General features: G+C 46.5%; 1 protein-coding gene across 2 annotated transcripts in view; it reads right to left on the bottom strand.

Annotated features, from left to right (window-relative positions):
- Positions 1-10,376: 10,376 nt before the first annotated feature.
- MCPH1 (microcephalin 1) overlaps positions 10,377-18,917 on the bottom strand; it is a 208,454-nt gene continuing 199,913 nt past the window's right edge. For both annotated transcript variants that reach the window (XM_084759286.1, XM_084759289.1), the window contains one exon: positions 10,377-17,523. In XM_084759286.1, the coding sequence (XP_084615412.1) occupies positions 17,468-17,523 (56 nt within the window). In that variant the 3' untranslated portion in view covers positions 10,377-17,467. The remainder of the gene's footprint in view (positions 17,524-18,917) is intronic.

The raw sequence follows: 18,917 nt of genomic DNA, 5'->3' as shown, positions 1-18,917 counted from the left end.
CAGGAAGGGAAGTAGAGAATGTTCTTTTAGAAAGCATGAAGTGGGAAAATGTCTAAAGCTATTTATAGCAGCACTCAGCCATGGAAACCCCAGACTTCACGTCTATTTATAGTTGGTCTTTGGGTTAAAAGGGTGAAACCAGAAATCTTGAAAATGCCGCCACTTTTCCCCAGCAGTGAAGACTGATCGGCTGTCTTGCTGAGGGTACGATAACCAGCAGAGTGACTCTGGCAATGACGACAAACACATCTTGACCTAGAAAGCAATGCCTTGTTTAAGTCAGAAAACCAACTTTCTCTGATGCGGGATTATTATTTGAGTGTCTTAGGTCTGCAAGCTTACCTTTGAACTGGAGTCCGTCTGTGACATGTGGGCTCTCTAATGACAAGAGGGAGTGAGAGTGAGTTTACAAAACCAGGACACCAGCAGTGACTGTCCAATATTGCCCCATTATCTGAATAAAAGGAAATATGGGGGAAAAGCACTCCAAAGATCTCTGTGTGTGTTTGGTGTGTGTATATGCATTGTATGTTTGGTGTGTGTTGTGTATATGCATGTTATGTGTGTCTCTGTGTATATGTATGGTGTGTGCCCCATGGACATGTGTGTTTTATATGTGGTATGTGTGTGTGTGTGTGTGTGTGTGTGTGTGTGTGTGTGTGTGTGTGTGTGTGTGTGTGTGTGTGGTGTGCCTGTGTGGTGTATGGAGGCCAAGTTGAGGTTGGGCATCTTCAATTGCTTCATACCCTACCTTTGCAGCAGGGTCTCACAGAACCTGGATCTCAGCTGGCTCATCTCTACTTTTCCTGCTCTGGGGTTACGGACTCATGTCAGTGTACCTGACGTTTTATGTAGGAGCTGGGAAGTCAGATTCTGGTCCTCATGCTAGTGTGGCAAATACTTCAACAACAGAGCTCTCTCTCCCAACCCCTCAAACTACAGCCTTTAAACTGTCCTGTGAGGCTTGTTTTCAAACATCCCCAGACCGGAACAGCAGGCTCCGAGGAGGCCTTGAGTACACAGCGTGGGATTTGCACGGAATCTATAACCTCTGGACCTGAAGAATTTGTGTGCCGGTTTCTTACTATGCTCCTGCTGGGGGCCTGAAGACCAGCTCAGAGGTCACTGGCAGAGTTCTTGACATTCCTGGGTAAGGACAGCAATGAAATGAGGTGAGGACATCTTTCCATCCAGGATCAGTTGGTCATTAACATGCTGAGAATGAGCGAAGTCCTAAATGAAGAGAGAAGACTCCTACTTCAAGAACAATGTGAACTTGGATGGAACAGAAAATCTAGAGCTGAGTAAGAATGGTAGGCACAGCCATGAGCAAACAGTCAGATATCTATCATGTTGCTGGCAGCAGCTGGGTCTTCACCGTGTCCGAGTGCGTGACTAGTACTTGTACCAATCAAATTAGGGCTTTCACAATCCACTCAGCCCTGAGCATACAAACATCTTTCAGCCACAGTTCCCTTCTCGTCTGCCTGGGTGGCGCCACATCAACCTCCCCCTGAACATGTCACCTTCACACCCTTAAAGCTGTGGTAACTTCTTTACTGTCTCCCCGAGAGCCCCAGTAGCCCCCCATCAGACCCCGATTTGTCCCTTAGTTACCTCAGCTACATGCTGCCTTACGTCATTGCTTTCTGAGGCACTTGTTTCCTGTGGCCACCCTGGAATGTTCCAGCAGCCTTTGCCTTGTTGAAGCCACATGGTTTCCAGAGAGCCTGAGTCTCCACCCAATTTCTTCTGTCAACATTTCGAGTGGCTCTAGATGAAGTCTCTGCTTCCTTTGCTAAGGGAACGTTGAGCCAGACTCTCTGAGGCCCTGCCGGCTCCCAGTGGCTTCTTTCCTCCATTTTCAGCCCTTCCCTGGGCTGAGCCATACTCTGAGAACCGCAACATCTGTTCTCACCCACACGTCTATTCCCCAACTTATAAAACCTAAGTGTAGGTCCATGTCCATGTTGGGATGGCCGTTCTCATAGGCTGAGGGCAGGAAGTCCGTGGCCCTGGCACACAGCTGGCACAGCCCTGTTGGCCATTCTAGGAAGGGGTAAGGCTCCGCAGTGCTCAACAGGGCCTTATGGAGCAGGCTGTCAAGGCAAGGTCACATGACTTTGACTTCAGCTCTCTGTGCCTGTTTACCTGCTTTGCTTGGCCAGATCAGGCCTGGTTCTCTTGGTGGAGCTGGAGCTTGGGTGGTTCTTTTTGGTAATAGTGAGACTGAGTTCAGGATCAGAGCTGGTGGTGCTGCTGAGACAGGCTCGAGCCCAGGTGGGACAGCATCCATGCTTGTTCAGAGCCAAAGACTTTGGACTTCTTTCCTGCACCCTGAACCCAGCTGTGGTCATGTGATGGCCCTGGGTCCAAGACCTGGATTCATTGTTTTTGCCATTAGCTCCTCCCTCAGCCTTTGGCACAGATGCCTTTGTCATCAGTTTACCCAAGGGTTGATCAGGGTCACTGAGTGGACTTGGCGTGTTCTTTTAGGCACAGAGAGGGAGGAGGAGCTAAGGTGTATGCAGAATGCAGGAGAGGGAAGGCTGTGAGGAACATGAGCTGTGTGGTGAGGAAGCCAGCATGGAGCTAGTGCGAGGTAGAGACATGTCCAAACCCTGGAACTCTCGATCTTGAGATCAGCAGGAGTTAGGATCCTCCCTCCCTGTTCTGTATCAGCATGTCCTGGTGCATCTTGTCTCAAACCCCTACCCCCTCCTTCGCAATTCTTGGAGTAGTCCCATAGCCTGGCACCTAGAATTCCTCTGCATGTAAATAAAGCATTGCCCAGCATCCCAGCCCCAACCAATGATGTGCACCCACCCTGGAAATCCCCGCCCACTCCCCAAGGTTCACATAAGCCGACACAGCTGTTTCACTGAATATTGTCTAAGAGTTGCTGTTTTGCTGGGAGAGTTCTGAGCTAAAACATATGTAACACTTGAGGAGCTGCTCTCTCCCAGCATTCACTGCCGGATTGGGACCCTCAGACCACCCGCCCAGTTAGGCTTCATTCCTTAGTCTGGCGCCAGTATACTCAGGTACCTGGATGCTCCGAAGAGAGGAAGCAAACCACCAGCGGCTATCGCCCAAAAGAGTTGTACCACTGAACACCCATCCCCTTCCAATCCCGTGGACTATCTTTCCCAGCCCTGTGGGCAGTGTGTAGCAGTGCCTAGATGCCCTGAGGGAGGAAACAGAGAACCACAGAAGATCTGACCCTAAAAGCACCGTCAGAATCATCCAGGGAAAGCCCCAGTGTCCAGCTTACCTCTTGGTGCCAGTAGATTCCCTAGAGGACTTGGTGTTGGACAAGCAGGCCCGTCCCCGACCCCTTCTTGGTTGTCTCTGCAATTCACACAACAGCCAAATGAATGAGGCCTTAGGAACATTTTCAGTTTCTTCTGAAAAGTCATTCCATTTCTTGTTGTCACGAGTAAAGACCACAGAGTGAGGTTGGCATGGTGACACATGCTTTTAATACCAGCATTCAGGAGAAAGAGGAAAGCAGTTGCCTATGACCTTCAAGTCAGCCTTGTCTACATAGTGAGTTTCAGGCCAGCCAGAGATACACAGTGAGACCCTCTCTCAGGAAATCAGAAACCAAAAACAAACTTAAAACGAAACCAGAATGATGACCCTTCTATAATAAGATACGCCCATGGGAGCCTAGTGAGACCCTAGGGCGAGAGGCCAGAGGCAAAGTCATTTTGTGTAGAGGCAGCGGGAGGAAGTGGTCCTCGGATGAGCAAAGTCTGCCGTCAGGATTCAAATCCATTGAAATGGAGTCGAGAAAGGCAGGGAAAGGCAAGTGGGGCTGTGTCTTTCTGTGTTTATTTGGAGGTTGCACACTTTGTCACAAAGCTTGTTTTTGCCATTTACCTGATATAAAGATGTCCTTCACAACACTCTGTCCTGTTCCTCGTGGAGATCTTTATTAGGACTTCTGCAGGACCAGATGTGTCTAGTGCAAATTCTAACTTATGATTTGCTCCCTTCCCTTCCCTCCCAGTGCTACAGAGCAAAGCCAGGGCCTTGCATATGCAAGAAAAGATGCGACATCTCCAAACTTTTTTTTTTAAACACAGGGTCTTACCATCTAACTCAGGATGTCCTTGAACTCTCCATGCAGCCCATGTTTTCTCTGAACTTATAATCCCCCTGCCTCCACCTCTAAGTGTGGCTATTATCGGCACGCACCACCATGTCCAGCTAAGTCCATGATCTTTCTCCCCAGCCTCCTCGACTCCTCTTACTATTTTTGAAGGCAAAGCTAATCCTACTCTCTATCTGGCTTCCCTGCAATCCAGCTCAGGCAGGCAGGCAGTCCCATTGGCCCTTGTATAGGTAACTTTACCAGAGCTGGGATAAAGTCCCATGGCCAAGAATGCCTTAAGGGGGAGTTTATTTTGTCTTACAATTCCAGAGGACTAGTTGTTCATGATGGTAGGGGAGGCAAGGTGGCCGGAGCAGGAAGCCGAGAAGTTTCACTCTGGAGACAGACAAATGTCTAACCCCTTATTGTAGAGCACAAACAACAAACCGAAGTGCTATTCCCCAAGAGTACAACTTGAGGGCCTAAAGAATTTATTGGGCTTATTTTACAAAGCATGAGTGGGGGATTGCTTACAAGATCATGAGTAGCCCCAAAGTAGCCATGGCATCACAAAGTCCCAGTATGGCTAACGATGTCTCCATGTCTACAGGGATAAAGTTCTCTAGTTACCCTTCCACAGCCTTCATACTCCAGCACCTCCTGAAAGCACAAGTCTATGTGCGATTAGGGCAAATTTTCATGTTAATAATTCCCTGGGAAGTGTAGTGGGAGCAGCTGGAATCTCAGACGAGAGTCCAAGAACTCCTTTCTCCCTTCTAGGACAGTTTATAAGCCCAGTCTCGGGGACTTGTGAAAGCGGGGTGATAGCTGTTCTGATGAAGCTGGTGGATGCTAATCTCGGTGGATCCTCTGCTTGGTACCTCATATTTACTAAAGTGTTTCTGGATAACCACATTGCCCATGGAATTCTGAGAACTCTGAGGATCTTGTCTCTGGCTGTGTTGGTGAGCTGAAGCTTTATTAAGTGGGGATGGAATAAACAGAGGCATGCTCGTTGCAGGCCAAGGGGCTCCAACTGTGGACTCGTACAGTTAGTACCCCACTGCACCCCGTCTCTGTCCCTGCAGCTCTGATTGCATTAGCACAATCCAATTTATATGGGATGTGGAGTCCCTGACACAACTTTAACTTTTCTCAAGTCTATACTCTATTACCATCATTTATTTGCCTTTACTCATGACTTGGGAAATTTCATCCATTTCATTTAAAGTATGCAGCCATAGTGTTTAATTCATTTATTATGCTTGTCCCCAAGGGGCAGCTTATCTTGTTAGGCAGAGTAAGCATTTGTTACTAGTTAATTCTATGTGACCTCAAAGTTAGCATTTCATTTTGAGAGGACTCATACGGTAAAAGTAAATGTATTGAGTTGGGCTAAATGGGCTTGGCTTCCCTTCTCCCTCGGAGTCTATATTAGTTTCTAAGGTTTAATTGTTGCCTGCTGGCAAGCTACTTCAGGAGGTATTTTGAAAAGGAAATTGCATTCTAGATGCAGTGACCACTTGGGGCTGGAACATTTTGGATCTGTAAGGGTGCTTTTTTGGTGCCAAGGCACGTTTTCTCCTGCACATGCTGACTGTCACAGAGATGTCCCTAGGGTGCAGGGGAAAGATGTGTGGCTGCAATACCAGTTTCATGGATTGGTTTCATAGAGGATGGGGCATTGAGGCAGGAGGCAAAACGTTAAAGAGTGGCAGGAACTGGTCTATGGAGAGCCACTCGGAGGCATGTCTGGAGAGAACATGGACTTTGGAATCGTACACGAGTCCGAATGTACCTCTGTCACTTAGAAGGGGGTGATCTTGGGCAAGTTATCAACCCTAATAGCAGACCTGTGTGCTAGCTCTGTGGGCTCAAGCAGTTGATTAGGGAACTCCCTTGCTGTGGAGCCCCAAAGTCCTTCCATCTATGCTATTAATCTTCAAAAAACAAAACAAAACAAAAAACAGAAACAAAAAACAAAAGCAAAAACAAAACAAAACAAAACAAAAAAAAACCACCTGCCTACCCTCCCGTGAAGGACTGCCTCAGAACACTGAAGAAGATGGCCAAGGAATGAAGCTCCGACCTGGGAACAGATCTGTACACTCTCGACTGGCCTGAGCAGGGAACAGACCTAAGGCCGACCATGGCGGTGCTGCAGCAGGGGAGGTGGGAAGAGGAGAGTTGCATAGACTAAGGAGGGGACTTGAGGCACAAAGCTGGCATTGCCATTTTTCATTGGATGGCTCTTCAAAGGTCAAAGTTCATGTGAGACCTAACACAAAAGGGAAGTCCACATTTCCACATAAGCTGTGCCCTTTCTCTGATAGCTGGATGCTCTTGATGCAAATACTACCTTTCTTCAAAAGGAAGGCCAAGAAGACAGTAAAGAGAAGAGCCTAAAACTGCTCCTCACATCGCTGAGGCCCTTCTTTCTCTCTGTATCACAAAGGGATTTGGTCCAAGAGCCTACAATGACCAATAATACCACAGACAGTCTGAAACCTTCACACACTGTCTTTCATTGGACACATACATCCAGGAGAACATATTTTTTATTATTTAATTTATACAGATTACATCTCAATTGTTTCCCCCTCACTTGTATCCACCCATTCCCCCTCCCTCCTGCTTTCACCCTATTGCTCTCCCTTAAGTCTATGACTGAGGGGGCCTCCTCCCCCACTATATGGTCATAGGCTATCTATTAAGTCCATGAGAACATCTTATCTGTAAATCTGGTACAGTAAGAGATTTATGATAAAATAGGATTATAACAATATGCAGTATGTTTTGTGATCTCAGTATTTTGAAAATGTTTATTTGTGCGTGCGTGTGTGCAGGTCAGAGAGCAACTTTCTTTAAAAACCCTGTTTTTATCTTATGTGTATGAGTTTTTCACTGCTTGTATTCATGTGTGTCGTGGGAGTGCCTGGTGCCCACGGAAACCAGAAGAGGGTGTCACATCCTCTGAAACTGGGGATACAGACAGTTGTGAGCCGCCATGTGGGTGCAGAGCAACATGTGCTCTGAGCCACTGGGTCATGTGTCCAGCCTCCGGAGAACAAGTGTGGAGAGCTGGTTCTCTCCTTTCACTGTGTGGGTCCCACGGATGGGAAGGATAGCAGGCGAGGCAGTAAGCACCCTCACAAATGGAGCCATCTCACCAGCCCCTCTTTGAGTTTGTTTATATACTGCGTTCACGCCTCTTGTGAGGCCGTGAGAGGAGGAAATAACTTACACTATGAGGTGGAACAAGGCAAGTGCTACTTGGACTAGTGTATGAGGGTTCTTTGAACACAGCACTATCGTATCACAGGAGCTGACCTCAGACTTGAGAGCTACTGGGTGACTGATGGGCAGGAGATTTCGGCATTCTGCTTAGGAGGGTATGCAATTTCAGGCTTACCTGTTGTTTATTTCTTGAGTTTTCCCTTAATATGTTTAGATCACGGCTGCCGGTGGATAGCTGAAACCAGGGAAGGCCGACTATTGGTTCTCTGCATTTCTTTTTGGAACACAGATGCAGGGAGCATTCTCATGCCTCTGACAGATTGATGATGCCAAGCTGTGGATGGTAAAGACGCTGCACGGGAGACACAGATGCTTCCAGTTGGCTTCCAGCTACTCCCTTATGCTTTGAAATTTAAAAAGAAGCCAACCTCCTGGGTGATGTGTGGCCACTTACCACTACCTTACACTCCACGGAGATTGGCAAGGTGGGCAAAAGTAGCTTACATAGTTCTCAATGCTAGATAGTCACATAACTTGGTATTTAGGGAAGACAGGGGCACAGACTGAAGCACTCTTACTGGCTCCCAATGCAGCTCTGCTGTAGTAGGGCTGCCATACCTCCCTTACAGTCCTCATCTGTGGCCGGAAGGCTTGTCTTCCCTGTTTCTCTACAGCTCTGACATTGGGTGAGAGCCTGAGTGTCTCAATGCCACATACAATGCCGACCCCAGTGCAGGATGTTTGGGCCCACTGTCACAACCAACCATCCGACAGATCCCCCTCTTTGCCTCTGTGGAGGGCATTGGCTGACACCTTCTATGGAGGAAACTGTGTGCTGGCAGCTAATCTCTCTAGACACAGTTGCAGAGCTCCCTAGAGCCAGTGACAGCTTAATTTGCATGCGTAGGATCACCCTCTACCTCTGTGGAGGGGATGGTACAGCAGAAAAGGAGACTGCATCACTTCCGATCTAGCATGTCAAACGCCACAGGAGCTTCCTGGATGTTGTAGAGAAAACGTGGGTCCAGAGCTTGTGGCTCTTCAGCCGACATCCTTCCTGTCCACACCCTGCTCACTGTCCTCCAGGCATCGGATCCTGAACTACTTTGCCACTTTGGGAGCCTGATTCCCCTCCAGATCCATTACTTAGGCTTTTTCTTCTCTCCACAGCCACTCTGGCTTGACTCTGTTTCTTAGTCCTCCCCTCTCTCCTAATTATGCCATTCTAGTCGCCTCAAAAGTAGGAACTGCCTTGACACTGGGAGCACTGAACCGAATGGAATGTTGTAGTAGAGATCTGAGCCCTGGGTAGACGGTGAATGATGGAGCAGGTGCAATTTCCAGTACCTCCTCACACTCTTCAGGTCTCCAGCACCAGTGGCCCATCCTGTATCTGTCCTCCTCCTCCTTCTCCAAGATAAGAGCATCTGACCCTCTGGGGCTCCTTAACTGCCCGCTGGCTGGCTGCCCTTCAGGCCAGACAGCTCCCTTGTTCCTTGGCCTTTTCCTGAACCCCTTAAATGTTAGAATAGTGTGACATTGACAAGGTCTGCTTCCTGGGTGGGGGCCCTGGAGCCTCTTCCCCTCCACACCATACCCACACTGTAGAGCATGTCTTCTCATGCTCGCAGCCCCACTCAGGCCAGGGCTGGTTCACAACAAAGTCTTGGTGATCTGGCAAATAGAGGGAACAGACCTTAAAGTCTAGGTGAATTGCCCAGCACCCTGTGGTCTAGGTCTGTTCTGAAAATGTTTTAAAAATGTGAATACTCTAGAGCATTCTTTACTGTACCTCAATTATGCTATGGATAATAGTTATATAATGGTCACTTCAGAAAGCAAATACCAGCTTTGCCAGGGTTCTTGTAGGCTTCCAAATGCCAGCCTCATAAACTCATACAGCACACTATAATTTGGGGACCATTGGTATTTTTTTAACTAGTGAGACATGAGTGGTTTTCCCCCCCCCAGATTGCTCTACTCAGAGAGTCTAGTGCTGGTCTGTCAGCAACTGTAGCATCCAGCCGGCCAGAAGATTCCAGCATTCATGGTGACGCCTTGTGGCTGCTCACTGGAGCCAGAGAAATAGGACCCTCTTGTGAAGCTCAGTATCCAGGAGGTAAAAACAAAATGTTTGCCAAAAGTAGAGCAAAGAAAGAGCTGAAGGAAACTGTAGATAACACACACACACACACACACACAGACACACACACACACACACACACACACACGTCTGAAGAATCATCTTTTTTTATTTTCAACCGAGTTTATCACACCACCAGCCACTTGCTCTTCCTTGTAGTCAATATCCCGTGCCTACAGGGAAAACTTGAACGAATCTCACATCTTTCTTTGCTTCAAGACTATGCTGAGTAACCTTTGGTCTGCTTTTGCATTGCCTTCATTTAGTTTTTGTTTGTTTGTTTTAAAGATTTATTTATTTATTTATTATGTATACAATTCTCTACCTACATGTACCCCTGATTGCCAGAAGAGAACACCAGATCACATTACAGATGGTTATGAGCCACCATGTGGTTGCTGGGAATTGAACTCAGGACCTCTGGAAGAGCAGACATTGCTCTTAACCTCTGAGCCATCTCTCCAGCCCCTCCTTCATTTAGCTTTACAGATTTTGAAGATATATGCCGTATTTCTTTGGGTTCCTTTAGATCTCCTTCACAGTCTTTGTTTATACATGGTGTGGGGGGGACTCAACACTGGGAAGACGGAGACAGGTGGGAGCCCAGGGTCTTGCTGGATAGTCACAATGGCTAATTGGTGAGCTCCAGGTTCAATGAAAGGCTGTGTCTCCAAAATAAGGTGGAGAGAAACTGAAGAAGACACCCAAGGTCAATCAACACCTGGCTTCCACAACCACAGGCAGACACTTGTGCATGCTTACACAGATTCACACAGCTTTGTTTGTGTGTTTATGTGTGTGTGTGTGATAGTTAATAATCATTTTTAATTTATCTAAAACTGTCTATTTCACCTCATGTTAAGAAGTTATTACCACTGAATTCACAATTCCAGATCGGTGAGTACTTCCTAGTACGCCAAAGAGATCTATTTTATCCCTGTTTCCATGCTATGGTGGTGCATGCCTTTAATCCCAGCACTCGGGAGGCAGAAGCAGGCAGATCACTGTGAGTTCAAGGCCAGCCTGGTCTACAAAGCAAGTCTAGGACAGCCAAGGCTACACAGAGAAACCTTGTCCCCCAAAAGAAAACCAGAAAACAAAAAACCAAAACAAAAAAAAAAAAAAAAAAAGAAAGAAAGAAAGAAAGAAATGTAATCAGCTGAATCCAGTTTTTTTTTTTTACTATGTCTTTGATGATATGTAATATGACAAAAGCATATATATGAAATTACTTTTTACTATCTTGCTTGGTATGGCATAATGATTTCTCAATCCTAGGAGGATGTGCCATTATTTGGGTGATGTTTTAAATATTCATCAAAGTCACAGTTGGTTCCTTGTGTTTCCTGGGGCACTGGTGCTGAGCTCACCAGTGGGATCTTACTAAGATTCAAGGCCTTTGTCAGGACTCTTGGCCTCATGCTGCCTGGCTCTTGCATCTTGTTGTTGCAGCAGTCACTGACACTGAGCGTCCCCCACCCCTTGTTGGTGATTGGCCCTTCATCATGCCATTGCTCCACACAGTCGGAAGGAGCTGGGAAGCACTGCAGTTATGAAGCACACAAGCGCTACCTCACCTGGTAGGAGCCTCTTCCAGCAGGTCTGTGCAGACTTCAGACATCACCCAGTCATCTCTGATGGCGTTCTATTTGTTGTGACTACAACTTGGGCACCGCGGGATATTCAGTGTGTGGACAAGCTAGATGTGACACATTTCTTGCTATATATAGTGTAATACGTTATACACATATATTATAAATGTATCATGAGTTTGGTTTAGAGTCTATACAACTTGCCTTCTTGATCACATTGGGATTTTCTTTCCTCCACACTTGAGACTCTAATTCTCAGATAGAGGAGATAATGAAGAATTCCCTCAACGCTGTGTGCACTTTATATAATATGAGCACCACATGTGCACAATACTCAAGGAAAATCACAACAATATTGCTACCATTATGAACACTGAAAACCATTCTTTCCCACATTCCCCTAGTCTCCTTTTCTCCCTCATGCCACTTTGAAGTAGTTGTCCTGTTTGTCAGGGCTTCCAGTTCCCACCCGCTCTATTTTCAGCACTTGCAGTTATGTCTGTTTGCCTACGTCTCCCCACCTGTCCATTTACACACCTAACCACTACAGGCTCAGTTGACTCCTACTCACCTTGCTTTGTTGACTTTGTTCCCCAGTGGACATTTTCTTGAAGGCCCATGGAAATGACAGTTTTTGTGTCCTGGCATTCTGTTAAGAGTGTGCCATGACCTGTTTGCTTAAAATTTATTTTTAAAAATAAAATTTTAGGTCATGTGTTTTCAAAATCTTACATACATTATTTCACTTTCTTGTGGCATACATTGTTATAAAAGTTTAGTTTTTTCTTATATACGTCACACACTTCTTACTATATATTTATGCTTATTGCATGCCTATTCACTGATCTGTGATACATATATGTGTTCATAATGTTATGCACCAAAATCAGTGTTGAAGCTCCGGCTTTGAACTCGACTGACCCTGGGGACAAGGCTTTAAGGTGGTGATTAGGGATATAGAAGGTCAGGAGAGTGGGTCCCTAGTCCACTGTGACTGGTGTCCTCATAAGAAGAGGTGGACACCAGCATGCAGACACAGGGAAAAGACAGCACCCGCAAGCCTAGGGCAGAGGCTCACCAGAAACCATATCCTGCTGGGAACTTAATTTTGGATTTCCAGGCTCTACAACTGCAAGAAAAGAAATTCCTATTGCTATTTAATCCATCAGTAATATGCTTTGCTACTGCAGCCCTAGCTAGCTCATCAGCCCGGGATTCGTTTTCTTCTTTTTAAATCTTAGTAATCTCATTGTTTCGGGTTGATATTCTCAGGCATGTGACACAGTTGTAAAATGTGGAGTCTCAAATCTGTGGTATTTCAGTAAAATGTTCTTGAGCTCTAGTTTCCAGTACTCTGTTTTTCTTTGCTTCCCCAGGAACTCTTGCGCTCATCTCGGCTGCCTGTCTTCCATAGTCAATGCTTTCTCTAACATCTTTGCAATGTTTCTTTCTCTTATTAATTAACTTGGGCTTTCAGAGACTGTATCTTACTCTGTATCCCAGGCCAAACTGAGACTCTGTATGCCAGGCTCACCGCACACGGATGGCAGTCCTTCTGTCCAGCCTCCCAAGCACCGAGGTTACAGATAGGTGGCACCATGCCTGCCTTATTCATTAATGGTTATTTTTTTTTTTGCTTTTAAAGGCATTCATATGTAGCGCCTGGCTGGCTAGCTCAGTGGTAGACCATGAGCTTGTAACAGCTTCCTCCCTTATCACAGGTCCATTCTTGACACACCAGCCATGCTAAAGCAAGCCCACTGCCCTCACACTCCTCTAGGAAGTCTATGGGGGCATCTGGTATCTTTCTGAGGCTCTTTGAGCCTCTAGCCATGCCGAAGCCCACTGTCTCCCCACTTCTCCTGGTACCCAGCATCTCCTTGGTCCCTCTGCATCCCTATGCTTCTGTTAAACACCAGCAGATGCTCTTCTCTACTGGAAGCATTTTCTGAACCTATCCCTTTCACTACAGAACATTTGCCTTTGCTGTACTTGCTGCACAGGATCTAGAGGAATTCAGCCCCTTCAAGGCCATTACCCCATGGGCAGTGCTGTGGCCAGAGGCCATCAGCTCTCTGAGGGGAGTGTTGTCCTAGCTACTTCTGATCTTGGTGGCTTGGCACAGTAACCGATACTTGCTTAGTAAATGCCTTGGTAGGTTCCTATTTTTGTTTGGTGTGAACCAAACTTAGGTATTCCGAAGAACGTGAATGTTAAGGACACATGGGCCGTGGGGATGTTAAGAGTGAAGGTCTAATTTGAGTTCAGAGGATATTGTATGGTTGGCCCTGAGTGCAATAAGCCTTCAGCAAGGGCTGCAGTGGAATGTCTCATGAAAAATGATACAATTCAAAATACTCAAATTCGTCGGTGAGATCTGATCATGGTGGAAGGCTGCTGTATCGTCCCTTCTGGGCTCTGCGGCCACGAGCCGATGAGACAGCTTTTCGTCACTGTGAGAGAGGAGATCTGTCTTGGGCCTTCCACCTCCTTCTGTGCTACCAGCCGTGTCCCACACAGTATCCTCCTTTTGATTTTGGAATGAGGCTTGCGGTCTCCTGAGTCAGAATGCTTGTCCTGCCCTTGCCACCCGCAACTTCACACTCTCAGGACAGAGAGTCCCCTTCCCTCCCCTAGTGGTTCTCAATAATTTAATGATTGGGTTTCACACTGCTGGCTGAGCGCCCCATCTGGCTGATAGGGGTGCTCTTGGTGTTGAGCCCTGGGGTCTGGCAGCCTCCTCTTCTCTAGCTCTCCCTGGCCCAGTCAGCTGACTGACTGATAGAGGCCTGGCCTCTCCCCTGTGGGTTCTGGCCCAGCCCACAAGGGAGTTCCTCCCCGCCATTCCTCTCTCCTTAGCTTTGGCTGGGATCACACTGGCTGGCCCAGAGAAGGGGATGTGAAGTTCACTTTCTCAGTAAATCTCCCCTCTGGACTTTTCAAGATAGAACAATCATTTGTTCCCATAGATAAGCTGCGAATCCAAATGCTTAAAAAATTGAAACCAGATTAATAAAGCCACAACAGCTGCCAGTATCTTAGAATTCTAGGTGGAGCTTCGCCCCTGGAAGGTCTTAAGGCTTTGGGAAAATAGCAACGCCTAGACTGAGAACTCATACCAAATAAAATATTAGTTTAGCCTGTAGAATATGTGTGTGCTCTTGTTTAGTTTCAGGTCAATAATTTTAATTACTGTCTTTCAGTTAACAGTTCAAATAGGAGAGGGAGAAAACTAGATACTGTCTTGTTGGCACACACAAAACCTTCACAGCTTTAAATTAGTAGAAAAAGCAGTCTGGAGAGCAGAGAACATAAACACGTTGTAACCACAGATAACTCTAAATAGACTTTGCAGCCTAATATTAATTAAATCAAATAATTGCTGAGCACACAGCAATTGAATATATTATCTACTGTCTCGGTTGTTTGGACCCAGGGCAGTTTAGTAGACGTTTTCTAATCTGTGCTGGGAACACCCATGAGTTGTTTGGGGTGGATGTAAGTCAGAATAACACAGACCTCCGAGCCTTGGCTCCCTTTCCCATGAGGGGTGTGTGTGTCTCCTGGCCTTGTGGCCTGGGCCGTCAGACATCAGGGCAGGTATGGATGACGATTTCACCAGTTGAAGGAACAGTAGATGACTTGGCAGAAGTCTCAGGCTCTGCCCTACAAAATGGCTGTTTAGCAAGCGTCTGCTTTCATGTGGGGAGACTAGGAGCAGTGCAGGAGGTAGAATCAAGGACTGGTCAAGACAGCCACATCCTGGTCCTGAAGCCCCACAGTGTGGTACCTCACTTGCAGAGGTACTTGGGACTTAAAATAAAGACAACATCCTGTCTGGGTAGTCCACGTGATCATCCCTCTGCTGAAGATAACGGGGGGGGGGGGGGGGGGGACCTGGGAATAAGAGTCGGAGATTCACACACGCTCCCCATTGTACCCTTTGGCTCATTCTCACTACATGAATGTCCTTGTCTTCCTTTGCTTCTCAGGACAATGCTATGTCCCTGTCACAGCCTTAGTGTGGTGCAGAATGGGTGCTGGCCCGTTCCCAATGACCAGCAGAACCGGGAGACTCCAAATCCACAGTGCACGAGTTCCCTAGGGTACGGTTTAAACAAACCCTTCCTGGGGATCCTGCTCTGGTCTATGTGAGGAGGGATCTGGTACGGACCAGTATGTCTGGTATTACTGCTGACATTGGGTAGAAGGGTCTCCAGACTAAATGAAGTAAAGGGAACGTTGATTTGGTCTTCTGGGTTGCACTAAATCCTTGTTTCCCAGCAGCACTAGTCCACCGGCCAGAGACATCCTCTCAACCGTCTTCCCAGTCCCTCCTCACTTCTTGTCTCTTAATTGGTCAATATAAGCCCCTGACTTTCTGCTACCCCGAGAAGAAAGACAATCCTGGTTTCTATCTCTGCACACCCAATGAGATGTGCGGCTGGCAATCCTCCCATCTTACATCAAGAATCTTGGGAGAAGGTAAGGTAAATCAGTTCCCTGCCCCGCGGGAATTCCAAACACTGAGTAATGACTAGAATCCAGTCCGACTGATATTCTAGAATATTCCATGATCTCAGTCTGGTGGTGTCCACATGTCACAAGAGGAACTAGAGTCATTTCCCGTGGGGCAGTATCCTCAGAAGGTGAGTCCCAGTCTATCCTGTTTGTTGTGAAGATGCCAGAAGCCCAAGATCAAGGCATCAGCAGATTCAGTGTCTGGTGAGGCCTGCCTGCTTCCTGGTGCTTAGATGGTGTCCTCATGTGGTGGAAGAAGCACAGACCTCTCCCCGAGTCTCTTTTATAAGGGCACCCATCTTCTTATTGGGGCTCCATGACCTGATCATCTCTCTAAAACTTCACATTCTAACACTATTACTTTGGAAGTGATGGTTTCAAGCTTTGGATTTGTGAGGAAAAACAGAATGACTTAGATTATAGAAGATGGGGAGAAGGGTGAGTGAGGTCTCCCTCATTCGTTTGATCTACTCCTTCCTAGGAGCTTTGATTGCTGGATCATCCAGCACAATACGACACCATAAATTGCTCTAGATTTCAGGGGGTCATTCCCATTGGACTTTACTCCTTCCTTCCTTCCTTCCTTCCTTCCTTCCTTCCTTCCTTCCTTCTTTCCTTCCTTCCTTCAGGAGATAAGTGACAGAACTGTAGAACAACCACACCACAGAATACTGTTTGGCAATAATGAGGAATTAGTTATCTACTGACACACATGACATTAATTATACAGTGAAAAATTAAATTGCTTATCTCTGAAACAACAAGATTTTGGAAGTGGAATTGAGACTTACTGAGCTGGAAACAGCAGCTGATAAGAGCAGCCAATCATAACACAGAAAACAAGGAGTTCAGCGACACCTTCAGGCTCACTGGGACTCAGTATCTCTGTTAGGTGACTGAGCAGTGTGACATGCAGTGGCACATGGACACAACCCAATGCTTGGACAGGAGGTCTGCAAGTTCCAGGCAGTCTGAGAGACCTTGTGCCAACACACTGAAGAGTGACCAACCTGACGACAATATGTCCAGCCTTTTCACATTGCTGTGCAGCACGGTCATCTGCAGAGTTCACTCAAGGAACTGAGCAATTGAGTTACCTCTCAGCCCCTCCCTCAAACAAACAAACAAACAAACAAACCCCAAACACACACAAATAAATCTCATTAATAGTTTTTAAGTAAGTTTATAATTGTATTAGCCACATTCACTGGTATCCACGGACATGTGTGACATGTGGGGCATAGGTTGGACACCCTGACATAATTTGGCCTCAGTAGCTTAACTTTCCTTAGGGAGCCTCAGGGGAGCCAGTTAAGGCTGAATGGTGGCCATTCAGAAGGCAGGTGCTGTCACTGTGCAAAGCTTTCACACCTTGCCTTCTTTAACTGCTCTGAGCTGTGAATGTGACAAGAACAATGCATGGTGGACTTTCCCATTTAGAAACAGCATGCTAATAAAGACCTCAGAGTCTAAGCCAGGGAAGTCAGGGGACTGTCTGACTGTTTAGAACTAGAGCCATTTAAATCAATTTCCATTCTATAATTGGGAGCAGAGTATCTTGAAGACAAAGGTTCTGTGACCTTTTCATCATGATCATTAATAGTACTGTTATAAAGAACCCAACTGGAGTCGGCCAAGACTTCTCTGAAATACAATATGAGTCATGAATAAGTTACATAAAAGGTTTTTTTTAGATAAAAGCTGGTAGAGCATTTGCTTAGCAAGCCCTGGATTTAATCTCTAGCACCACACACACAGACACACATACACACTCACATGCACACACCCTCCCCCCATGATGAAAACGACAGCACACAAGGTAATGTGTCATCGAGCCTTAAGTTGTAGCCGGTGCCTTCCTTCCACAGCTGTGTCTCATTGTAGTAATTGGTAGTTGTTAAAGTCACACACCTGGTGTTGGGTGATGGAGTCTAGAGAAAGAGAGAGAAAATCAGCTCAACAGTTAACAATACAATACAAGTCATCCCCACCCCTCCCCAGGCCGGGTTTCTCTGTGTAGCCTTGGCTATCCTGGAACTGGAGCTGTAGACCAGGCTGGCCTGGAACTCAGAGATTAGCCTGCCTCTGCCTCTTGAGTGCTGGGATTAAAGACATGAGCCATTGCTGCCCAGTTGGAACCCTCTTTTTATGCTTTATCAAAATGATAGTTTAAACATCTTGGATGTTTCAGAGCTGCTCATAGACACACTTGTCCTTATAGAACTCTTTAAAAATAAAATGAAACGACATAAAACAAAGTAATGCAATTGAGTTCCCCAGCCACATTGGCCCCAGATCAGTCCTTTTGACCATCCTATGTCCTGCTAGGTTGTATCACACTGAGGACACCCCCATCAGGACAGAGCATTCCATTGGATGGAGCTGGGACGTGTGCCAGTTAATGATACCTGAACTCTAATCTCAGTGAGCCACTTCAAATACCCATTGTTGAAAGGGAGGATATAAATATTTAATTTTAGTTATGACATTAACTATGAACTCTAGGCCATGCCAGCCTGTACGCTCAGGTATTCCATGTGGAGTACAAAGTTAGGCACAGTTCCTAAAACCCAGTTTGTGGTTCCGTGGAAGAGCTTGGACCGGGAGGATGCTAGTCTTATGGAAAGTATAAGATCTATCTGGTCACAGAGAAAGCTAGGCAGCTGGTCAGTGCAGTGTGCTACAGTTGGCCACAATCTCTCGACATGGGCTGTAAAGTTCTTGTGTTGAAAGTGGGGTCTCCAGCTTCTACTTTGGAAACTTCAGGTGGCAGAGGAAGTGGCTGAGGTGTGTCCTGGCTGAGTTCTGCTCTGACTCCCCCTCTCTCCCTATGTTTCCCAGATGCTATAAGCTGCTCTGCTCTGCAGCATGCACCCCCAATCATGATGCTTTGCCCACCCATGCAAACAGTAGAACCAGCCAATCATGCATCGAGATCTCTGAACTGTGGGTCATAGTATATCCTTCCTTTCCTGTCATTTTTCTTAGGGTTTTGTCACAGGGACAAAAATTCTGACTAATAAAGTATCATTCGTTAACACCAAGAAGCTGATTCCCCACAACTGTCTCTTTACTATAAAAGTAAAAAAGGAACCCAGCTGACTGGTGCTGCTCACTGGCTGACAAGCCTAACGAGAGCGACTACAGCCATGTCCCACGAGACTGCTGCACAATTAGTTAGAAATGTTTGAAGGGCCTTGAAGAATGCCACCTCATGGAGGACGGACAGCTATGGTGAAGAGAACAAGGGAGAAACGGCTTCATTCTAGAAACAGAAATAAAATAAAAAGGTAAAGTATCAGAAAAAAAAAAAAAGCTCATCCTA

The sequence above is a fragment of the Acomys minous genome, assembly GCF_964271855.1.
Source record: "Acomys minous genome assembly, chromosome: 15".
Taxonomy (NCBI): Eukaryota; Metazoa; Chordata; class Mammalia; order Rodentia; family Muridae; genus Acomys; species Acomys minous.
This window is presented reverse-complemented; position numbering and strand designations above follow the sequence as displayed.